The 23,153-nt window shown below is 41.5% G+C and overlaps 1 protein-coding gene across 1 annotated transcript in view; it reads right to left on the reverse strand.

Annotated features, from left to right (window-relative positions):
• GLRA3 (glycine receptor alpha 3) overlaps positions 1-23,153 on the reverse strand; it is a 596,907-nt gene that overhangs the window by 172,596 nt on the left and 401,158 nt on the right. The window contains exon 5 of the mRNA XM_069244590.1: positions 4,569-4,651. Within this exon, the coding sequence (XP_069100691.1) occupies positions 4,569-4,651 (83 nt within the window). The remainder of the gene's footprint in view (positions 1-4,568; positions 4,652-23,153) is intronic.

Genomic DNA, 23,153 nt, shown 5'->3' on the forward strand with positions numbered 1-23,153 from the left:
TCTCTCCCTGGTTCACTTGTGGGCCAGTCTACAACTCTCTTGCACTCAACTATCTCCAGTAATGTGTTCAAGTCTTCCTACAAACACTTTGCCGGCTTCGCAAACCTATCTGGCTGCTGATACCACTCTACTGGCTTTTCTCTCAATTTTGGATAATCATTTGTAAATGATAAAATATCACTCCTACTCCAAGGAATGTGAACAAAATGTCCCCCTGGGATTTCTCTCTTTGGTAAAATCATTACCGGATCCTTGTCCTGTTGTACAATTTTGGTTACTTCTAAAGACTCTTTTTTCTTTTTGACTTTTTTCTGCCTTCCAACTTTTCTAATGCTCCCCAAACCTGAGCACTCTGCAGTAATTCTTTAAGATGCACCTTCATTCCGGCTGACCTCATGTATTCAAAATCTTTTGCCTCAAAATCTAATCTGTAACTTCACTTCAAATGCTTAGTTTTCTCGATTTCTATGCCATGCTTTTCTGCCAAATCTGCCAATCTCTGGTGTACTTTGCTCGCCTCTCTTGTGATTCTCGGGCATAAGTCCCTTAACTCTGCCTCTATGTAGGATTCTAATTTATTCACCCCATTATTCCCTCAACTAATTCACCTGCTTCCATGCTTAATCTGACACAATTTATCTGCTCTTCTCCATTGGAAGTATTCTGTGGGGTATTTAGCTTATCTAACCATTCAGTCAACTACTGAGCTGTCAATCCCTGTAACTAAATATTACCCACATCCACCGGTGGCACCTGTTGTACCACTGCATTTGATGTCTGCAGTGTCAGACTTCTCTACCTTTCTTACTCTCCTCTTGAGTTTCAATCGCTGTTGCTGTCTAGCTACTAGCTCCCAAACTGCTACTGCCTCAAACTGTGCTGGTCTCGGCAGGGGCTTTGACTCATATAGCACCATCCGCAATTGCTCCAAGATTCCCAAATTGAATGTCCCATTCTCAGGAAACGCTAAGCTCCCATTTTTCTCAGTCAACTTTCATCACTGCTTTAACCAAAGACATGGTACAACACCTCGCTCCTCCATTACAATGTAAGCCAGTGTATTCTCTGGTGGGGTAGGCTCTCCTACATTTGCCTAAAATAAGTATTTCCCCTTAGCGCACTATTGAATGCCTTAAAAAACTTCATATTCTCTACTTTTGTGTATTCAAAATCAAATCAGGAAATTACTTTTACTCCCAAGATACCTTTCACCCATGTTCTCAAACAATTGCCTCTCATGGACGGCTGCCAATTTGTGCATGACCCTTCTCACTGACGGACCTACCCCAGCTTTGCTCCAATGACGTCACATTCACACATACTGCGGCTGACAAAGTCTTGCGGCTCGTCCTCCTAAACTTAATTCATACAAAACTAATGCAAATAATGAGAACACAAACCAAAAACCAATAACCAATAGCAAATCTGCTGTTTTTTGTTAAAAGGAAGGTACCACAATCTCTTCAGAAACCTTACAGCTTTTCACTGATAGCCCTTTCGCTCATACAACTATTCCTCTTTCTCTGTCACCCAGATTCGCAAGTAAAGTTCGACCCTCAAATTTTACTCTCAACTGATCAATGGGTCTGTCCTGGTGCACATAAGACTCGCCAAATCTCAGTCTAAATTTTCTCTCACCCACTTTAACTCACACACTGACTCGTTGACAATGCCCAATCAACCTACTAAGTGAAGTTCGATGACTTCCCTACCCTCATACTGCGGAGTATGCACACTCCTACTAAAACTTCATTTGGAGTACGCAAACTCTCTACATCCTCCCATATGTCACAATTCACCTGCTATTTGCATAAGCTGTGCAAGCATAACCTATCTCTCTCACACTATCAGTAGAACGCTGGGAATATACCCAATCCAACTAGCAGGATCCAGGATCTGGGAAAGTCATTTCTGGGCATAAGGGAACATCATTTTCTCTACAAATGGCATTTTGAAAAACAAAATCCAAATTTCAATAATACTGAACTTGTAACCTGCTCCAACCACTTCAAGCAAGCTCCTAAAGAGACTAATCAGTTTGTTACCATAACTGTTAGAGGGTCGGTCCTTAATAAGTAAACTTACAAGGGGACACATAGATGTTGATGAACCTTTTGACTCATTTAGGATGGTCTTACCATGATTCCAGAGCAGAAAACACTCGATGATTAATACCCAATAATTAATAATCATTACTCAATTCAATAATTATGGAGTCAGTAAAATTCACACACCATGACTGAAAGGTCATGAATAACCACACCTTTAGTAAAAGTTTAGTAAGTTTATTTCCCTTATATTAACAATACTTAAGTCATGTAGATTAATCTTCAAAGCCCTCAAACTCAATTAATAATATTGTTTTAACCAAAAAGACGCAAGAAACAAGATCTAATCATAGCTTGAATCACAATGTATTCTAAAGCATCGGCACAAATCATTAGTAAAACCAATTTCAACCAGACTATAATATCCATAGAGATTAGCAAAATAGTTTGTCAACCATTTGTCCCTGCAATTAGACAGTCGTCATGTGAATAGCCTTAACTAGCACAGATTAGCATCAGCAATTGGGGCTTCATGCAAAAACAATTTAGAACACAAATTTGAAAAACATCTAGCTAAACAAAGTATTAAGACAGCGCAGTTGGTACCTAGAAAGAAATGGCACATAAATGCAATTCAGTCGTTGTCATATCTACCTATCCATGGTATGGTGTCAACAAGAAGAATCAATTTTAGTCCTCAGGTCATCAAACGATCAGCAAAACATCAGGCTCTCAGTCAGAGAGTATGAGCCCAATGACAGAATGTCAAATCTCTTCTTCTCCCAAATATTGCCTCACCAATCAGAATAAAGTCTAATCTCTTTTCCCGCTGTCACGTTGCTATATCAAAGTCACCCAAACTATTCCCTAATTTCCAATTGGTCAATTAATCGTACGTCATTACTCTGTCCAATGATTTTCATATACTTAAACTATGATTTCAAATATTTCACACTTCACATGTCGTTGATTGGTCCGCTTTACGATGTTCTCATCATCCAGCTCATCAGGTATCAAATTTGTTGCATCTTCATCTCCTGTCAGTGTCTTCATTGTTCAAGTCCTGGGAAAGAACCCTTTGCACATATTACACACATTTTGTTTCACTACGAGAGACCTCATCTCCTGTCTGTCTATTCCAAAGAAAGCTTCTGTTAAGCATTTTATTAAAACAATGAGCATTACACAGTTAATTCACTCTGTCAGCATTTTATATTAAATGCTAAGAAATATAGCTTCTGCATGAGGCCTGGCAAACTGGGCCTAGACACTTGCTAAGTTAAGTCCTACAATTAATAAGCAAGAACATAATTCATAACTCTTAATATGACATATTACTACATTAATCTAATGCATTTTTCAATATTCCATATGGATTAATAACTATTTAGTACATTTCATAAACACTGATGGCCATTCTTCGAGGTCACATTTTCAAATGTGCACATTTATTTTCTTCGTTATTTATTTTTCTACATAAGTCATTATTCAAAATACGTAAACATTCATTAATAATTCATAATTAAGACATCTGCTTCAGCACCACCCCATATGCAATTTGTGTTTTAGGGAATATTGTTTAAAAGGCCCACCTCATTTTTCCCAAATGCCAATAGTGTGATGACAAAATGGTCAACACTCTCAACCAGAAAGAGTTTGGTACTTTCTACTCTTGATATTATCAAGCAAGTCTGGAAAGCGTCAAAACGTTTCCAGATGAGAGAGTTAACTCGTTTGTACTTCTGCACTTTAATTATTCTAACAATCCTATTGAACTTAGTGAACTTTTGAGAAGTGGCATCGATGGCCAGCAGCCCTCTGCAAATCGTTACAACAGCACTGACGTTCTGTGTGAGCTTTTCAGTCTACTAGCGTTCTTTGGAATACTCATTGTCAATGCTGAGTACGCTCAAAGCTCAATAATGCGCATAAACACTTGGAATCTAGGGCTCTATGAAATGAAATGAATACAAATGACCTATTAAAGTACATCATACATGTATAGAGGCCTTGTGTAACCATCGTTCTCTTTACAAACAAATTATCTTTCATTCACAGTGTCCTATACTTGTGTCTATGTTTTCCACATATATTTTTCCACTTAAGGCACCGTGGATGCGAAGTCTTTCTGCTTTTAATTAATATATGTTAGCACCATGTATGGTAGGTCCTGCTTCTTTTTACTAATATATGTCAGATTTGCACAGTATGCTTAATTTGGTCTTTCTGGGACATGATGGTCTTGGAAAAAGCAGTAATAGTATAGAAACATGCACAATAACTAAAGTGGGACTCTGAACATACATGGAATCACATTTAATTTGGAAGGTGGCTGTAATTACATTGAAAACTAACTGTAGAGCTGTGAGGTAAGTAGTTTGGAAATTACTAAATTATAGCAATAGATCCAAAATTAATTATTTAAACTTCCAGCAAACACACAGAAGGAACAGTAAGCTCAGGAACATAATCATAAATATTCTGAATACAGTGACTTCAAATGATTTATTGCTCACTTACAACTCTCCAGCTGCATTATGCAAGTTTGCACATCCATTGGGAAATTTTTGAGGTCCATCGGGCACGAAAGTGTCAGTGTTAATCTGAAAAATACAAACGCAGAGAAAGTAATTATTGAATAATTTTTGTCGAATAAATAGTAGAGGACCATGTGAACAGTATACTTATGCGGTTTCGTTTTTTTTACTCTTTTAAATGTTAGGAAAACAGCCCTGCACAAATTAAATAAGCCAGGCCCTATCGACTTCTGAAACCTTATACCAACGGGAACTAATAAAGGCAATGTTTATCATTCTAAAATGTTCTTTTTAGTGCGCCTCGGGACAGCCATCCATTTGCTTTGAAATCTTTAGAACTGCCATTTTAGCTTTTTATGTTTAACACAACAATCATCAGATTAATATAATAAAGGCGGTCATTCTGACCCTGGCGGTCATGGACCGCCAGGGCCGGGGACTGCGGGAGCACCGCCAACAGGCTGGCGGTGCTCCCAAGGGCATTCTGACCGCGGTGGTATGGCCGCTGTCAGAAACGGAAAACCGGCAGTCTCCCGCCGGTTTTCCGCTGCCCTGAGGAATCCTCCATGGCGGCGCAGCTTGCTGCGCCGCCATGGGGATTCCGACCCCCTCACCGCCATCCTGTTCCTGGCGATTTTGACCGCCAGGAACAGGATGGCGGTGAGGGGTGTCGTGGGGCCCCTGGGGGCCCCTAAAAGATTTTCAGTTTCTGCCATGCAGACACTGAAAATCGCGACGGGTTCTACTGCACCCGTCGCACCCTTCCCACTCCGCCGGCTCCATTCGGAGCCGGCTTCCTCGTGGGAAGGGGTTTCCCGCTGGGCTGGCGGGAGGCCTTCTGGCGGTCGCCCGCCAGCCCAGCGGGAAACACAGAATAACCGCGGGGGTCTTCTGACCGCGCAGCGGTATTCTGGCGGCTCCCGCGGCCGGCGGGAGTCAGAATGACCCCCAAACTGTCCAAACGTGAGCCTACTTCAGCTTCAGATGCTGTGGTTAAAATTTTAATTTGATCTTCATATTGAATGTGAGAAATGAAGCGCACAAAGGTGAAAGTAAGAAAGAAAGCCTTAGTGCCCTTCCCAGAGTTAAGGGGCATATTTATACTCCATTTGCGCCGGAATTGCGTGGTTTTTTTTTACGCAATTCCGATGCAAAACTAACTCCATATTTATACTTTGGCGTTAGACGCGTCTAGCGCCAAAGTACATGGAGTTTGCGTCATTTTTTAGCGTGGACACCTACTTTGCGTTAATGAGATGCAAGGTAGGCGTTCACGTCTAAAAAATTGACTCCAAGGCATGTGCGTCGTATTTATAGTCCCGGGCAAAATTCACGGCCGGGAGTGGGTGGGTCAAAAAAAATGACGTACGGCCGCTTTTGCGCCGTTTTTTAGTGCCTGCAAAAGGCAGGCGTTAAGGGACCTGTGGGCTCTGAAGGAGCCCAGAGGTGCCCTCCCATGCCCCCAGGGACACCCCCTGTTACCCTTGCCCACCCCAGGAGGACACCCAAGGCTGGAGGGACCCATCCCAGGGACATTAAGGTAAGTTCAGGTAAGTGTTTTTTTTTTTGTTTTTTTGTGGCATATGGGGGCCTGATTTGTGCCCCCCTACATGCCACTATGCCCAATGACCATGCCCAGGGGACATAAGTCCCCTGGGCCTGGCCATTGGGCAAGGGGGCATGACTCCTGTCTTTGCTAAGACAGGAGTCATTTCTATGGGGGTTGGGAGTGAAAAAAAATGGCGCAAATCGGGTTGAGGCGAAAAATTTGCCTCAACCTGACTTGCCCCATTTTTTGATGCCCAAGCCCCATATCCCCCTACGCCGGCGCTGCCTGGTGTACGTCGTTTTTTTCCACGCACACCAGGCAGCGCCGGCGGCTAACGCCGGCTAACGTCATTGATTAAATACGGCGCCCGCATGGCGCTTCAGAATGGCGTTAGCCGGCGCTAATTTTTTTGACGCAAAACTGCGTTAGCGCAGTTTTGCGTCAAAAAGTATAAATATGGCCCTAAGACTTTATGGCATATAGGCGGTCATTCCTACCGGGGCGGGCGGCAGTCGCAGCCCGCCTGGCGGGAACCGCCAGAAGACCGTACCGCGGTCAAAAGACTGCGGCGGTCATTCTGTCTTTCCCGCTGGGCTGGCGGGCGACCGCCAAAAGGCCGCCCGCCCGCCCAGCGGGAAAGCACCGGCAACGAGGAAGCCGGCTCCGAATGCAAAGCAGACACTGAAAATCAATCTGGGGCCCTGTTAGGGGGCCCCTGCAGTGCCCATGCCAGTGGCATGGCACTGCAGGGGCCCCCAAGGGCCCCACGACACCCGTTCCCGCCAGCCAGGTTCTGGCGGTGAAAACCGCCAGAACCAGGCTGGCGGGAAGGGGGTCGGAATCCCCATGGCGGCGCTGCTTGCAGCGCCGCCGTGGAGGATTCACGGGGGCAGCGGGAAGCTGGCGGGAAACCGCCGGCTTCCCTTTTCTGACCGCGGCTTTACCACCGCGGTCAGAATAGCCCAAGAAGCACCGCCAGCCTGTTGGCGGTGCTTCCTCCGTCCCCTATCCTGGCGGTCTCGGACCGCCAGGGTAGGAATGACCCCCATAATGTATGACAGTCTTCATAAGAGCTATTTTTATAGGCTTAACTCTTCCACTGTTGTGGTATTTGTGCACCTTTGTGCTGGAGCTTTAGAAAATCAGCGTTAGATTATTTAAGTACATGTACCTACATGTACATTTTCATGGAAGTTCGAAGTTCAGGGCTCTGTATTGGCGCAAACTCTACATCAATAACTAATTGCCGCTTAAAGGTAAAATATACAAACAACGGTAACGCCATAACATCTGGCATTGACAATCGGTCCAGTGCATTTGTGGGCGTTATTTTTTTTAACTTTGACTTTTTTTTTAAAGAGTTAAATCACGAGCCTAAGCACACATACACATACATACAGGTGGTGGTCTCATTGTTTAGGCAATAAAGTTTTACAAAAGATTAAAAGAGCACCACTCAAGCGGCACATGCGTGCCCATCCAGAGCCCAATCTCCTTGAACGTTTTTGCAAATGAGAACCTTAGAAGATGACTGCAGTGCTATGCACATGAATAGCCATCTCGAAATGGCCTGAGGCCGATTACATAAAGACCACCGTTCTGTGCGTATGCATCCTGTTCTGCATACAATCGCATTCAGGGTTGACCATTTAGGAAAAGGTATAAAGCCCAGTTTAAAAAATGGTCGCTGCAAGGAACGTGATGCAATGCACTGCAAGACGCTGCATGGACTTAATAGCTATGTTTCTGAAAGTTTGAATGCCCATACTGGCTCACAAGTACCGAGTACTATTTTAGTTGTGGGATACAACATTGTACTCGGACACAGAGAAAGGAACCCATGGCTCAAGTGGGCCTACCCACTTGCTAGGTTGTAAACTGTAGTATGTGGAAGTAAAATGTTAACGACAAGTGGACAGATCAATGGATACAGAGAGCTGCCAAAATGCTAGTCTTGATAAATCTATTTAAAAAAAAAACATGCATTCTGGAAAATTAATGAAAGCAAAGTTGACTTGACTGTGCAAAGTTTGTAAATAGTCATTATGTGAGGGGTTTTATAGAGAATGTGCACTGCACGTGAAATTAGCAGAGATGACTACATTGCAGCAGAATTACTGTTTTATGATATCTTATGATACACTGTTCATTTTATGAAAGGTATCAAGACAAATATAAAATAGAAGATAGGGGAAAATATAAAATAAAGACAATTTATAATTCTTCAAGAGCTAAGAAATTTATTGGGTGTAAGCCAGAGCTCCTTTGCCCGGAATGACTGGCTGGTAGAACACGCTGGACATGTTTGCCAGACTTTTAGGTATTTTATTTCTTTTGACCTTTGTGAGCACTGAAATTTTACTAATAAATATTTTATGTATTTTCATATTCTGAATATGCATAGAATAATGACAACCTAGAAATGAACTTGCAACTCAAATTGTGCCCACTTGAATGGCCGTGACATAATAAGAAAAAGTTGTATTAAAAGATATATTAATGTTTATTTAGAGTTTATATTATTAATAACATGCAGAAATATGTCAGACTTACAATTAAATACTATGTACCAGCTTAAATCAACTGTAGGGCTCAAGCTAGCAAGGCTTAAGCCTCATATTGAAAATTGCAATGTCAGGATAAAATATGATCTCATGCTTGCTGAATAATAAAGAAGCCTTGTTCCAGCTAAAAGGTTGACCAAATCATTTAGAGTAGCAAAATGTTTTTCCTGTTTTCACAAGAATTGTTTGATAGAAAATGTGTGTAGAAACATGAATGTTCTGAATTGTTACAAATACTAACTTGAAATGTGTGAGAAAGTAATGTTCCCAGGAACTAATAAAGGATGTACTGACAGAAGGAATGGAAGTATACTAAAATGTTGCTTCTTGACAAGTCAAACGGCGTGCATAAAGGTAGAAGAAACAATTGTCAACGTGTGAAAGGCTGTTTCGTTATATCTCTGATTTAGAATATTCATTTTTTATGGACTAATGTCTATCGTATGATTCTCTGACCAATGACAACGTGAATCAACTTTAACTTAACCGCACAGCACTCAGAACTTTGGAGGCGACTCATAGAGCTCATTCTTCTTGGGTGACTTCGATACTTCTTTGCTGAGAGCTTACTCCACTGTTTATTTCATGTTCCATGCGTAAATGCTGGTGTTTACTCTTGCACTCAATGCTTAGAGCTCGTTGTGCCTTTGCTGCCTATCTTAGATAATTCTTCCAAATGGTTCAGAGATTTTAGAGTCCCCGATTCTGAACCATTACCCTTTCCCATGCCCTGTTGCTGATGCCAACCGAACTGATGCCCGCCTGATGAAGACTAATCATTGGTTGCTGATCCATAAAAGGACAGGTATATCTATCTGTAAAGGTCTTTGCTACTGCTTTGTCTTTTGTTTCTAGGTACCAACTGCTGCCTTTTGATGGAGCCATAGTTAGATGTTTTCCAAATTTATGTTGACTAAATCTTTTGCATGAAGCCCAAACATGCTGATGCTAATCTAAGGCTAGAGAGATTTACTTCCATTTAACTAAAATACATATTGATATTGCTCAATTGCTGAATATTCGAATATATGTTATTTCTATTGCACAATTACTCTTATTGTTGATCTGTACTTTAGTTTAAGAAGTACTAGTCATTAACGCATTAAGTTGAGATTCTTTAGAAGATTTGCTCAACTAGTGCTGTTTCTATACTTATATCATGTGGTTTTGAGACTAATGTAGTGATACTAGCATTGTTAATTTAGGGAAATACATTTTCTAAATGATACTAAAGGTGTGGTTATTCATGGCTAAATGGGTCATGGTGAGTGACTTGATTTGTTTTGATGACATATATGATATGTACAGACTTAGGGGTGTGAACATCTTAAACGAGTCCAAAGGTCCATCTACACACTATATGTGCCCCCTTATCAATTTATTGCAATAAACCAGTAAGGTCAGACGCACCTACACCTTCATCTGTGATCTAATGGGCCTCCAGAGTTTAAATATGTATTGGGTTTTCTATGGTTTCAAGATGTTCACAGGTGATAAAATGGGAGCAGTGCATTTGGGGAGTTGGGAAAGCAACTGCCAAAATGAAACATCTGTTTAGGGTACCTACCTTATGCTCACAATTATCAACTGTTCAGCATTGAATCACATCACAAACATACAACCTTCTGTATCTACACATCTTAGTTTCTTTATTACTAGGTGTCAGACCGCCCCTGTCCTTATTAGTGGCCAGTAGAACAAGCTGATCATGACATTTCGGGAGGAAGGAACTGATGGAGTGTGAAAATTACTAATAAAATTGTGTAATTAACTGAAAGATAAACATGTTCAAAAGTGCATGGCTGAAATGAAAATGAGGCTTACATTGATAATTGACACAGATATTTCAAAAATGAAAATACATCACTGTCTATTTTAATATTTTACTAACTGAGAGTAATGAAAAAATAATAATTACATGTTCAGAAAATAAATAGTCTTAGTTTTAGGAACTGTTGTACACTACACAATTCACTGAATTTTTTAAAAGGTCTATGTTGAGCTAATTCAGAATGAAATAAATGTGATGCTTAGAAAGTATTCTGTTCTTTCTGAAACATCCTGTGTGATAATCTAATGTCCGAGAGAAATATTCTTGCGCTGTATTTTAAAATATTTGTTTAGTTCCTGCCAGATAGAGTTCCACAGAAAACAATGGCTTTCAGTAGTTTTGTGTATTTTGAAACATTATATTTCTGCAACGGAAACTGGTGATGGCAGTGAAAGGAGCTGAACCAATGAGGGAAAAAAGAACAGAAGAAGTGCAACATGAAGAAACATGCTTGAGTTTTCATATGTTCTTCCAAAATCACCTTATCATCTAACCAATGGCAGAGTATCTAGTTACTTTTTGGAACTTTAATATTGAGATGTAAGCTCAGACTTTGAGGAGATTTTGCTTTGCCATTTGCTGTGATCATTCTTATGCAGATTTCTGCCCTGCTGTTTAGAGTGCAGTTCTTCCCTGTTCCTAGCTGCTATGTGCCACTGACAGTTCAGATACATTAAGGCCAAATATTACTGAACTGTTCCTATATATGTCACTGCCCACTGAAGCTGACCATGAAGATGCTCAGCTAAAGAAGACTTTGCTGCCTGCTGAAACCATTAAGGAGTGGTATAACACAAATCGCGCATTTATCTTTCTTGTAGGTTTGCAAGGAAACCCAATCACTATTTTTGGTAGCGCCATAGATAGATGTTTTCCAAATTAGTTTTTGTCTTTTTGCATGACGTCCAACATGCTTATTCTAATTAGGCTAATAGTTAGAATATCACATTCTGAATTTTCTACGCAAAAGAACTGATTGTAAATAATACATCTGTGTTAATTTAATGAATTCAATCTCAACTGTGCATCTTATATTTCAGTTATTCTGTATGGTGATTCTTAAATGCCTAATAATTCATATTCTGTGGAATCTGAGATTCTTTAGAAGGTTTGGTCAACATGTGTTATTTATGTATTTTTATAATTTGGTTTTGCACTTGGTTTACATGATCTCAGCATTGTTAATCTAAAGCGCGATAAATGTTTGAACTTTACTAAACTGGTGATTCATGGCCAAATAGGTTATTGAGTGTTTAAATTGCTGACTCTAATGTTGATTAATGATGGTATTGTTTTGTTTTGTTTTGTTTATTGCTGACATTTATTTTGTTCAGAGCCAAACACTCATTCCTATCTGAGTCCAAAGGTTCATTCGACCTCATGATGGTTGGTTACCCTTACGTGTCCCCTTATAAAATAAGTTATCAAAACAAATATAAGGTAGGAGACACCCACAGAACTATGAGTCTGTGCCAAAGGAGCCATTCACTATTTGGATTTTTTCATTGCTGGGTGCCTGTGTCCCAACAAGGAGCCAGGTGTTGTTCATCTTTTATTTTTTTTAGGCTAATGGTGTTTAGGTAGTGATGAATGCCTCACATGTAATTCCTATGGCTCCAGTTGATTACTGTGACTCAATTGGGCAGTGGCTCATTGAAATCTGGCAATTAACAGAAAATGTTACCCAACTGGATTGTTCTGTTTGTATTTTGATCACTATCTTCTTCCTTCAGTTTTCAGTCTTAGCTATGCAGTATCACTTTTCATTCTTAGCCCTGTAGTATCTGTTACTCCCAATACTCATTTTCTGATGGTTTGTTTACCCCCACAGAGCTCTTCATTATCCTCCCTTTTACTTATTATTCTTGACTTTTCTATCTCTCCTATTTTTTATTCATTATTGCATATATTTACTTTCATCTTAAAACTTAATCAAAGTCAAGGCCTTATTGTTCATGATAATTTTATTTTGCTTTTTTAACTCATTTGCTTTTATCCACTTCCACTGCATACATCTTAACTTGTAAGAATCTTTTTCTGAAGTAATTGACTATTGTGATCTTCTTCACTTTTTGGGCATGGCCCTACAAACTCACCTACTCCTACTCCTCATTCGCCTCTGGATTGTTCCCTGCACATATTCCTCACTATCCTTTCTTCATTTTCCTAACATTTCTCTCCATCCTTCCTCATGATGATTTCTTCCCTATATTTCTCTTCATCTTTCTACGTCATCAAAAATGAAGCTCAATTTCCAATGATGATTCTTTTGCTTTCTGTAATACTTTTGTAATAATTATTGCCTTATTCAATGGGTGTTGCTTTCATCCCACTTTACTGCATAACATACAACTAATATAATTGGCAATTTAGAGACACTGGTTCTCATGGAATCGACCACCTTGCTGCTTTCTGGATTATCATTTAGGTAGTTAGGCTATCAGTTCCAGTTCCTTAGGATACAGGTAGATGAAGAACACATAGTCACATTTGAAAACTACTATGTTCCCGTGGTCCCTGCGTATGTTTGGGTGGATATAAAAACATAAAATATTCTGTGGTTGTAAGTTTGCAATAAAGGCACTCAAGGTAAAGCTAATTATTGAGACTGAATTTACAATCAACAGAGAGTTATAACCATAATACAAAGCTACAAACTAGACAGTCTCACCTTCCACGTGTCACCTCTTTTGAATGAGATGCAAACATAATTTTTCTGGCTTTCAGTATGGCAAAAATGAACATCAGCTAAAAGGAACATTGAAAACATCCTATTAGTGCACTGCTAACAATTCATCTCATGGAACTCCAATTTAGTTATTTGCTATTTATATCTGACCATGAGTAAAATTGCAAGGAAGAAAAAAAAAAAGCTTTCCAGTCCTTCACCATTTTTGGAGGAAAGTGATTTAAAGTCCTGATAAAGTATTTACTTTCTAGTGAGAAAGTCTTTTTGTGCAGGAAAGTTGCACTTAAACTGATGCAAATAACGCTTTACTCTGCTTTGAGCTGCTTTGCCTTACTTTGCATCAAATGGGCATTTAATGGGTGGATCTTAGTCTTTCCAATGCTACAACTGATGGATTCTGATGTAAAGCCCACTCTGCAAAGATAGTCAGACCTAGATTTGTGTCACAAAATAATGCCTTCTTGATACAGCATTTAAGACGCTAGGAGGAAAGTAGCAGATTTACACCCTGTGGCAAAAGCCTACTTATGAATACAAACCTATATTTTTCATATTTCCTACTTACTTCCTTACTCTCCGGTAAGCCAACAGGCATGTAGTTCAGAAACAAAGGACTTTCACTTCTGTCTGTCTTGGGCAAGTTTCTGTTACATTCCAGAATCCAATTCTGATATGCACTTGGCACTCAGAAATTCCACTACCCTGTCAGTAGTATGCTTGCAGCTTTAACTATTGCCAGTCATGCATGGAAGGACTCTGGAAGTCGCTTGTGCCCAGAAGACCTAGTAGGTATTGCAACTGTTTCCGTAACAAATGTGTTTTATGGGCCAAGGTTGTTAGCCTTGTCCCACCCCCACCAAACTGGAGAACCAATGTATCGCGGTTTGTCTGGACTTTACCCTTTGTTTGACCTGTCTGGCTGGGGTGACCTTGCCAGGAGATTAGCTCCTGCAGTATAGCTCTCTAGGTCACTGAGACATGAAAGCGTCCTGACCACTTCAAGATGGCAATCCTCAATGGTGATATCCATACTTCAGGCTAAGGAAAATATACCTTCATCATTTTTGTACTGGTATTCATCAAAAATCTAGTTCAGTGGTGATTTAGATAATTGTATTAAAAAATATTTAAAAATGTGTGCAAGCCTCAATGTTAATTTTCTTGTTTTTTCAAGTAAAAGTAAATAATGTCATGCTGAAATGTGAAAAACTCTTCCTGAGAAAAGACAGTAGGCGTGTGCCTGGAAGCTGAAAGGGTGTAAGGAGTTGATAAGAACAGCAAATGGCCTGATAAATTAGTGGCTTGACATCCCAGAATACCATATTGATATTAAAAAGGGCTGTAGTGTCAAGGGCCTTTGAAGATGCTCTGCTCACAGCTACCCTGTCTATGTTGAGAACAAGCTAGGGATTAGCTTCAGAACCTGCCAGGGCTGTTTTTTCGTAGCATGATGCTTCATCTAAATAGGACTATCTGAGCTCCAAACACTGCACCTGGGTTTCTGCAATTTCTGAAAGATGATGAGAGCAAGGTTTCTTGTGGTATTTTACCAGAAACCAACATGAAATCCTGAAAATGCAATGTGGTTTCAACATAAGACTGTCTTATGATTTTAGCCTGGTCTGACACCAATTACTGACTAGCATCCTATAAAGAAGTCTGCTCACCATAAATAGAATACACCTCAACTTATTAAAGACTGATTCAAAATGGAATGTCTTTTTCCTTGGTTTAGCTGTTGTTGGACCTGGCCCTTTTTAGCAGGTCATTCACAAACATGTTGCCTCCTTCCTCCTAATTTCTCTGACCTTTTTTTGTTGCCTTTAGGACTCTGGCATTTTACCACTGCTAACCAGTGTTAACGTGCATATGCTCTCTGTCTAAATTGTATTGGTGATTGGTTTATTCCTGATTGGCATATTTGATTTACTAGTAAGCCCATAGTAAAGTGCACTAGAGTTGCCCAACGCCTGTCAATCAAAAACTACTAATGGGCCTGCAGCACTGATTGTGCCATTCACATGAGTAGCCCTGAAATCACGGCTCAGACCTGCCACTGCAGTGTCTGTGTGTGCAGGTTTAAACCGTCAATTTGACCTGACAAGGGAGCCTACTTGCCAGGCTCAAACCTGCCCTTTTTGTACATGGAAGCCACCCCTAAAGTAGGCCCTGGGCAGCCCCATAGGCAGGGTGCAGTGTATGTTAAAGGGAGGACATGTACTTATGTGTTTACATGTCCTGACAGTAAAATACTGCAAAATTAGTTTTTCACTTTTGCAAGGCCTATCTCTCTCACATATTAACATGGAGACTGCCTTTAAATATCTTTTAAGTGCCGTTTCCCATTGAGACAAGATAGAGGTATGTTGTCTGGGGTCTCTGAACTCACAATTTAAACATACATCTTTTGGTAGAGTTGTTTTTTAGATTGTCTGTTTGAAAATGATACTTTTAGAAAGTGGCCATTTACTTGCTTACCATTCAGTGCCTCTGCCTGCCTGTGGAATCCACATCTGGGTCAGACTGACAGTTGGGTTGTTTGTGAATTACCACTAAACAGTGACACAAAGGGAGCTGGGAAGTGTCCTGCATATCCTGATGAGTCTTCTGATGGGGAGAGAGGAACTGACAGCTGCATCTGAAAGGGCTGTGACTGTCCTCACACAGTGCAGACACCAACCCCTTGGGGTGTGTCCGGGGGAAGGCCTGGGCAAGGCAGGATCTTGTGAACAACAGAGACTTCCCTTTGAAGTATGTCTAGCTCAAAGGGAGAAAGGAGTATAAGTAATTTACCCAAACCCCATATTTTCAGATTGCTTCTGGATCAAGAGGAGAAGAGCTGAAGAGATGGATGAGGAGTACTGCCCCTTTGCCTGTATCTGTGCTTTGCTGGGCTGGCCTGCAGTTGCTGCTTCTGCCTCAGAAAGGACAAAGACTGGACTTTGTTGTGTTTGCCTGCTTGTGAAGTATCCCTAAGGGCTTGGACTGAGCTTGCCCCTTGTTCTGAAGTCTCAGGGCCATCAAAGACTTCCTCTGCCAGCACCTGGCCTCTCTTGGTGAGTCTCTTACTTAGCAAAGTAGTGCCTAATCCAGTCCCTGGGCCCTTGAAAGGAGAATCTTGGGGAAGCAAGACTGAAATTCGTGCACAGGAGCCGTGCGGGAGACCAATCGATGCAGCACCTGCTTTGTGGCTGAAAATTCATCGCACCAACTGCACTGTGGCTGCAAAATTGATGCAACACATGTGCGCGGCTGCCAAAATCGACACATCGCCCACGCAGCACGGCTCTTCACCATCGTGTGACAGAATTTTGCATGTATCGTTGCTGGGCATCAAAACCACAGTGAACCTGCGCAGACCCAAGATTGCCCTTCTGGAAATCGGCGCATTGCTCTTCTACAGGAGAGAAAAATTACGCATCGCCTACCTGACCAGAGAAGAAAAGACGCATATACGAGTAAGGAATCGATGCATCTCAGACTTTTCTGATGCATGTTCGCCCATGCGGCTTTATTTTTTATGTAAACCAGGTACTTAGTGTAAAAACAATACATCTATTGATTTCTGTAGTTTAAGACTATTTTTAACTTTAAAAATGTATGACTCTGCTGGTGTATGTTGTAAATTTGTCATTTTGGTCTTGTTTGATTTAGATAAATATTGGCTATTTTTCTAAACTGGTGTTGTGTCCCTTTTGCAGTCTTTTCACTGTATTATTGTGTGTGTTGGTACAAATACTTTACACAGATTGCTTTTGAGATAAGACAGCCTGCTTGTGCCAATCTACCAAGGGGGTGAACAGGGGTTGTCTTAGGAGTGTAACTCCCTTACCCTAACCACAGTGAGGGTCCCTGCTTGAACAGAGTGCAAACTGAATGCCAACCAGAGATCCCATTTATAACAGCTGTTCACAACCGATGACTTCTAATAGGCTCAGGGCCATAAAAGACTAAAGAAAGAGTTTTCCCTTTGAAAGAATCAGCTGACCAGTTGAAGTGGGCCAGAATTTACTGTAGTCTTTGCTGGTACGAATGGGTGAGCCTGGTGCCTACTGTTTAACCATGGACTGGTCACTAGAAGCCCCTCTAAGCTGTTTGGTAGCAAAAGGATTGAGAAGGCAAAGGAGCTGGAAGAAATATAGACTCTTGACTTTGGCAGGAAGCAAGGTCAGATGTTTCTCTCCTCCTTGATTCTGTGAGTGGAGTACTCTAGAAAACCACCAAGAAGACTGAAAGTATGTGATAGGAACTAGCCAGGAAAGTAATTGACACTGTCCAGTCCCCCTGACCTCTTTGTGAAAACTGCAGAGGCCGCATTATGAAATGGTGTGCTGTACATAGGAGAACTGGGAGCCTGTTACTGCTTAAAGTTGACATCTAGAACTCAGAATTTCTCTTAGTTAATACTTGAACTACAGCCAGCACAAGGTGGAAACAATGAGCAGTAATCTCTGATTCCAAGCTGGACTTTCTCTTGCTTGCTCCAAAATTGGCCTCATGTGGGCACTTTTGAAAATGCACATATGCTTTTAATTACTTTTAAAGCACAATTCTATCCATAGGTTTTTCCTTTCATACATTAAAAAAGGTATATCTCTATTTCCCTTTTTCCAATCTTTACTATTCTTGTGGCATTTTGTTTATTATCTTTTTCATATTTTCACTAAATAATTTTGAGAAAGTCATTAATTTTTGTAATGACTATATTAGTGCTTGTTGGTGCTTAAATACTTTATATATTTCTCTGGTAAAACGCCTGCTGCTTGTTCTACAGCCATCTGGGGTTCAGCTTAGGTTTTCTCATTGAAACTCTATTATAACAATGCAGAATCCTGAATCACCTTATCAACTCTCAATCCTGGAAAACATCTGGATCTAATGTTACACAGCGGTGTCCTTTATATATGCAGAGCCAATCCCTCCTTTTCAATATTATACTATTCTTACAAATTTGTACTCATTTGTTCATCTTGAATTCACAGTTTCATACAGTCTATGGCTACTTAGATCAGTGAGAAACTCAGGGACACAACGCCCTGAGAAATTATCTATATTTGTGATAAAATGTGATTCATAAAGCTAGTAGGCAATACTGTCTCCACTTGAAAAATACTCTCTTCAGAACAAAACCCAATCTCCTGGAGGGGCATCATATTGATGCTACTGCATACAAAGGGCCCAATCATATCCTCAGAATTATAGGTAGAGGCCTCATCTAGATAATTCAAATAAGGTATTTGCTAAAGCAGTTTTAAAATCTTTCCTGACCTAGGTAAATACAGGAATAAATAGGAATTAAGCAAATCACCTCATATTAATTTACTATTAGATCAAGCATTTCTTTATGCTATATGAAACTAAATTTCACTGTATTTGAAAGATGGTCTAACCCTAACACTTGGAAAAGCTGTTTAACTGTTCTTAAACAAATCATTTGAAAGACCAGGTCTGTCTTCTCAGCAGCAAGCATCTAATAGAGAATTGAAATATAGAGATTTGTGTATTCCTTATGCCCAGAAAACCCCAGATCATTCATTTACTCTAGGTAAATCCACTGGTTGGCTGTGGATGAGAGGGACACCAGTCTTGTGGTGGGTTTTAACTGAGTTTGCTAAGTGTGCAAATAAAGACACCACATAAGTGAGCAAGTTTAAACAATGATATGGATAATTCAGAAAAAAAAGAATACAACATAAATAGACAAAATCTGGTCAAGAAAGACATATGTTTAATAAAAGCAATCCAAAAGATAGGGCAATAAATGCCAATGGAAAATACAACATTTGTTTTAATTTTTCAAGAATCCTCTTAAGTGCGGACAGGGTCGGGGAACTGCAGTTTTTTTTCTGTTCCACATGTGTATGCAGCGTACAGATGGCGATTGTTTAGGATGGCGTGGCTTAGCTCTGAGTAGCATGGCTGTTAGAAATGGGGTCTTTGGTTGACAGTCAGGTTACCCCCTGTTCAAGCAAGGACCCTCACTCTAGTCAGGGTAAAAGAGAATCACCCTCAGCTAACCCCTGCTTACCCCCTTGGTAGCTTGGCAGAGCAGTAGGCTTAATTTCAGAGCGCTAGGTGTAAAGTATTTGTACCAACACACACAGTAACTTAATGAAAACACTGCAAAATGACACAAAACCGGTTTAGAAAAATAGGACATATTTATCTAAACAAAACAAGACCAAAACGACAAAAATCCAACATACACGAGTCAAGTTATGAATTTTTAGAGATTAAACTCAAAAATAGCGCTTAGTAACAAAAATGCTTCGATGAGATGTTAACACGGCGTCATGACGGAGTCTTTCCCAACAAGCCGACACCAGCGGCGCCTGACACGGAGTCGTGTAGACCCCCAAGTACAGTACCTTTGGTGAAGAGTGAAAACAAGCCGATGCGCGAAGTCGGGGATCGCGGCGTCTGTGCGAAACGTTGAATCCGTGTACTTCCAGCGGCGTCGGTCACGACGTAGTGCCGCGACTTGCACGGAGTTGCAGACTTTAGCGGGGCTGCAGCGGCGTCGGGCCTGTGTAGAGCGTCGCGTTCCAGCGAAGGTCACGGCGTTACCGGATTCAGCAGCGGTGTCGGTCCGGAGTCGTCCGAAGTCGATTTCCTTGGATTTCCACCAGCTTTCCTTTCAAGGGCCCAGGGACTGGATAGGGCACCACTTGTCAAAGCAGGAGTCTCTCCAGAGACTCCAGGTGCTGGCAGGGAGAAGTCTTTGCTGTCCCTGAGACTTCAAACAACAGGAGGCAAGCTCTAACTCAAGCCCTTGGAGATTTCTTCACAACATGGAAGGCACACAAAGTCCAGTCTTTGCCCTCTTACTCTGGCAGAAGCAGCACGGCAGGAGAGCTCCACAAAGCACAGTCACAGGCAGGGCAGCACTTCTTCCTCAGCTATCAGCTCTTCTCCAGGCAGAGGTTCCTCTTGGTTCCAGAAGTGTTTCTAAAGTCTATAGATTTGGGTGCCCTTCTTATACCCATTTTAGTCTTTGAAGTCACCTTTCTTCAAAGGGGACTCACACCTACTTGTGAACTCCTGCCTCAGACACACACCAGGGGGTTGGAGTCTGTATTGTCAGAGGCAGACACAGTCCTTTCAGATGAGAGTGACCACATCACCCCTCCCTCCTAGCAGAGATGGCTAATCAGAAAATGCAGGTTACACCCCAGCTCCCTTTGTGTCACTGTCTAGTGCGAGGTGAAAAACAACCCAACTGTCAAACCGACCCAGACAGGGAATCCACAAACAAGGCAGAGTCACAGAATGGTTTAAGCAAGCAAATGCTCACTTTCTAAAAGTGGCATTTTCAAACGCACAATCTCAAAATCAACTTTACTTACAGATGTATTTTTAAATTGTGAGTTCAGGGACCCCAAACTCCACATGTCCATCTACTCTCTAGGGGAATCTACACTTTAATCATATTTAAAGGTAGACCCCATGTTATCCTATGAGAGAGACAGGCCTTGCAACAGTGAAAAATGAAGTTGGCAGTATTTCACTGTCAGGACATTTAAACCACATTACTATATGTCCTACCTTATCCATACACTGCACCCTGCCCTCGGGGCTACCTAGGGCCTACCTTAGGGGTGCCTTACATGTAAGAAAAGGGAAGGTTTAGGCCTGGCAAGTGGGTACACTTGCCAAGTCGAATTTATAGTGTAAAAATACACAGACAGACACTGCAGTGGCAGGTCTGAGACATGATTACAGGGTTACTTATGTGGGGGGCACAACCAGTGCTGCAGGCCCACTAGTAACATTTGATTTACAGGCCCTGGGCACCTCTAGGGCACTTTACTAGGGACTTAACAGTAAAACAAATATGCCAATCATGGAGAACCAATTACGTACACATTTTAAACAGGAGCACTTGCACCCTAGCACTGGTTAGCAGTGGTAAAGTGCCCAGAGTAATAAAAACAGCAAAATCAGAGTCCAGCACACATCAACAACCTGGGGAACAGAGGCAAAAAATTAAGGGAGACCACGCCAAGGATGAAAAGTCTAACAATGGCCATGTAAGAAACTGGGCTACTGATTGAGCGGGCGGAAGCACCACTCAGGTAACAACCTTATTCTTTGTTGTGATGAACAACAAAATTCACTAAATGAACCTTTTCTCATCCCTCTGGCAGCTTGGCACAGAAGCCATTAGGCTTAGCCTAGAGTCAATCTGTGAAGTATTTATGCAGTAAGAAAGCGAAAAAACAGCACAAGAATACAAGAAAAATTCAAAACCAATTTAGAAAAATAAAGTACATATAAACAACAAGCATCCACTAGGTAGAACCAGCAATATTCAGTTTTAAAGTTTTAAGGGAAAATAGTGCCTCATAGCACAAAGCACCAATTGCCATAATCTGATCACACTAGACTGGGGGAAAATCACAATTTCAGGCCAACCGCAGTGGAGCGCAGGTCAGAGACAGAAAGCAGGTTAGTTCATCTGAAAAAGTTATCTTTTAAGTCTGGCATGAAGAGATTTATTTTCATTGTGGTGGAGGCCACGAGGAGGAGGCTATGCATTGCAGATGCTCATCACTGTAGAACCAAGAGCAGGTCAGACGTTGTGGATGGTTGCTTTTGTAGCACAAAGAGCAAGTCGACCTTCACGGACAGTTGCTGCTGTAGCATCATATTGGCAGTCATCGCAAGTTGTTGTTACTGAACATGAAGTGCAGGTCTCACATTGCTGATCGCCATATGCAGTCACTATTATCATGAACAGCAAATCTCAGTGGAGCATCTCATTGGCAGTCATCGCCAGTGACTGAGTTTCAGTGCAAGGTAGTCATGAGGAACCCAAACTTCAGGATTTTCACCTTTTCTTCTTTGGAGGAATTGTCAATGGTGCCAGCCGAGAGCCTAGGAACTGTGGGTGGAGGGTACCTCTTGGAGACAAGGACTCACTCCAGCAGAGGCCAGCAGCAGGGCTCTGGAAGGTCCAGTTGCAGGTCCAGGCAGATCCAATAGCAGCAGGTCAGCTCAAAAGTTGCAGGAAAGTCTCTGATGCTTGTTGCATCCCTGTAGCTTACACAGGCCCTCAGCCAACTGACCCTTGGAGTCATTCTGATAAGCCTGGCAATAAGGTAAGCATATCAAATATTCCATCTCAGACAGCAAGAAAGTCCTTCACGCAGCAGAGCAGTCCTCTGGCAGTAAGGCAGTCATTCTTCTGACTCTTTCACAGGTCTAGGCCCATTTGGATGAGTGGCTCTGCAAGTCCAATATTTATACCTAGTATCAGCCTTTGTGTGGGAGAGCTTATTATCCTACCCCCACATCTGGTTCTGGAAAGTTCTTCCACTTCCCCTGTCAATGCTCCAAACTGTGCAGGGATGACAAAAGGCAGGACAAGCCTGGTGCCAGGTTGCTTTGAGTGTGCAAGAGACAATGTCCAGCCCCAGTCATCCTGCTAGGATGGCCCATGATGTACTCACCGAGCCCCCTTTGTAATACTGCCTGAAAGCAATACACAAATCCCAACAGAGGAGCCATTACAGTCATGCTATCCAGGAAACTGGCCAGCCACTACCACAGACGTGCAGTCCCATAGAGAAGACAACATCTTGTTTCTCAAATAGATTGTGGAGCACAGGATTGCAGACATGGAGCAACGATTAGACTCACAGTCAGAATGACATCACAAAATTTGGAGACTGCACAAAAAATTATTTTGTGTAGGAAGGTTGTATCCAGAGGGGCAAGGTATAAATCTCAGTCATCCTGGAAGACATGGAAAAGAATGATATGCATGCATTTCTGTGTGAACTGCTCCTGAAGTTGCTGAAGATTATATTTGACCGTCTGGAGTCTGCAAGAGGCACACCAAGAGTGCTCTCTTAACACCACCATTGCCACACCCCCTTCAAAAATCCTAATCTGTTGGGTAAGACACCAACACGTCCGTCAGATAATGAAGG

Source organism: Pleurodeles waltl, chromosome 1_2 (assembly GCF_031143425.1).
Source record: "Pleurodeles waltl isolate 20211129_DDA chromosome 1_2, aPleWal1.hap1.20221129, whole genome shotgun sequence".
NCBI classification, from domain to species: Eukaryota; Metazoa; Chordata; class Amphibia; order Caudata; family Salamandridae; genus Pleurodeles; species Pleurodeles waltl.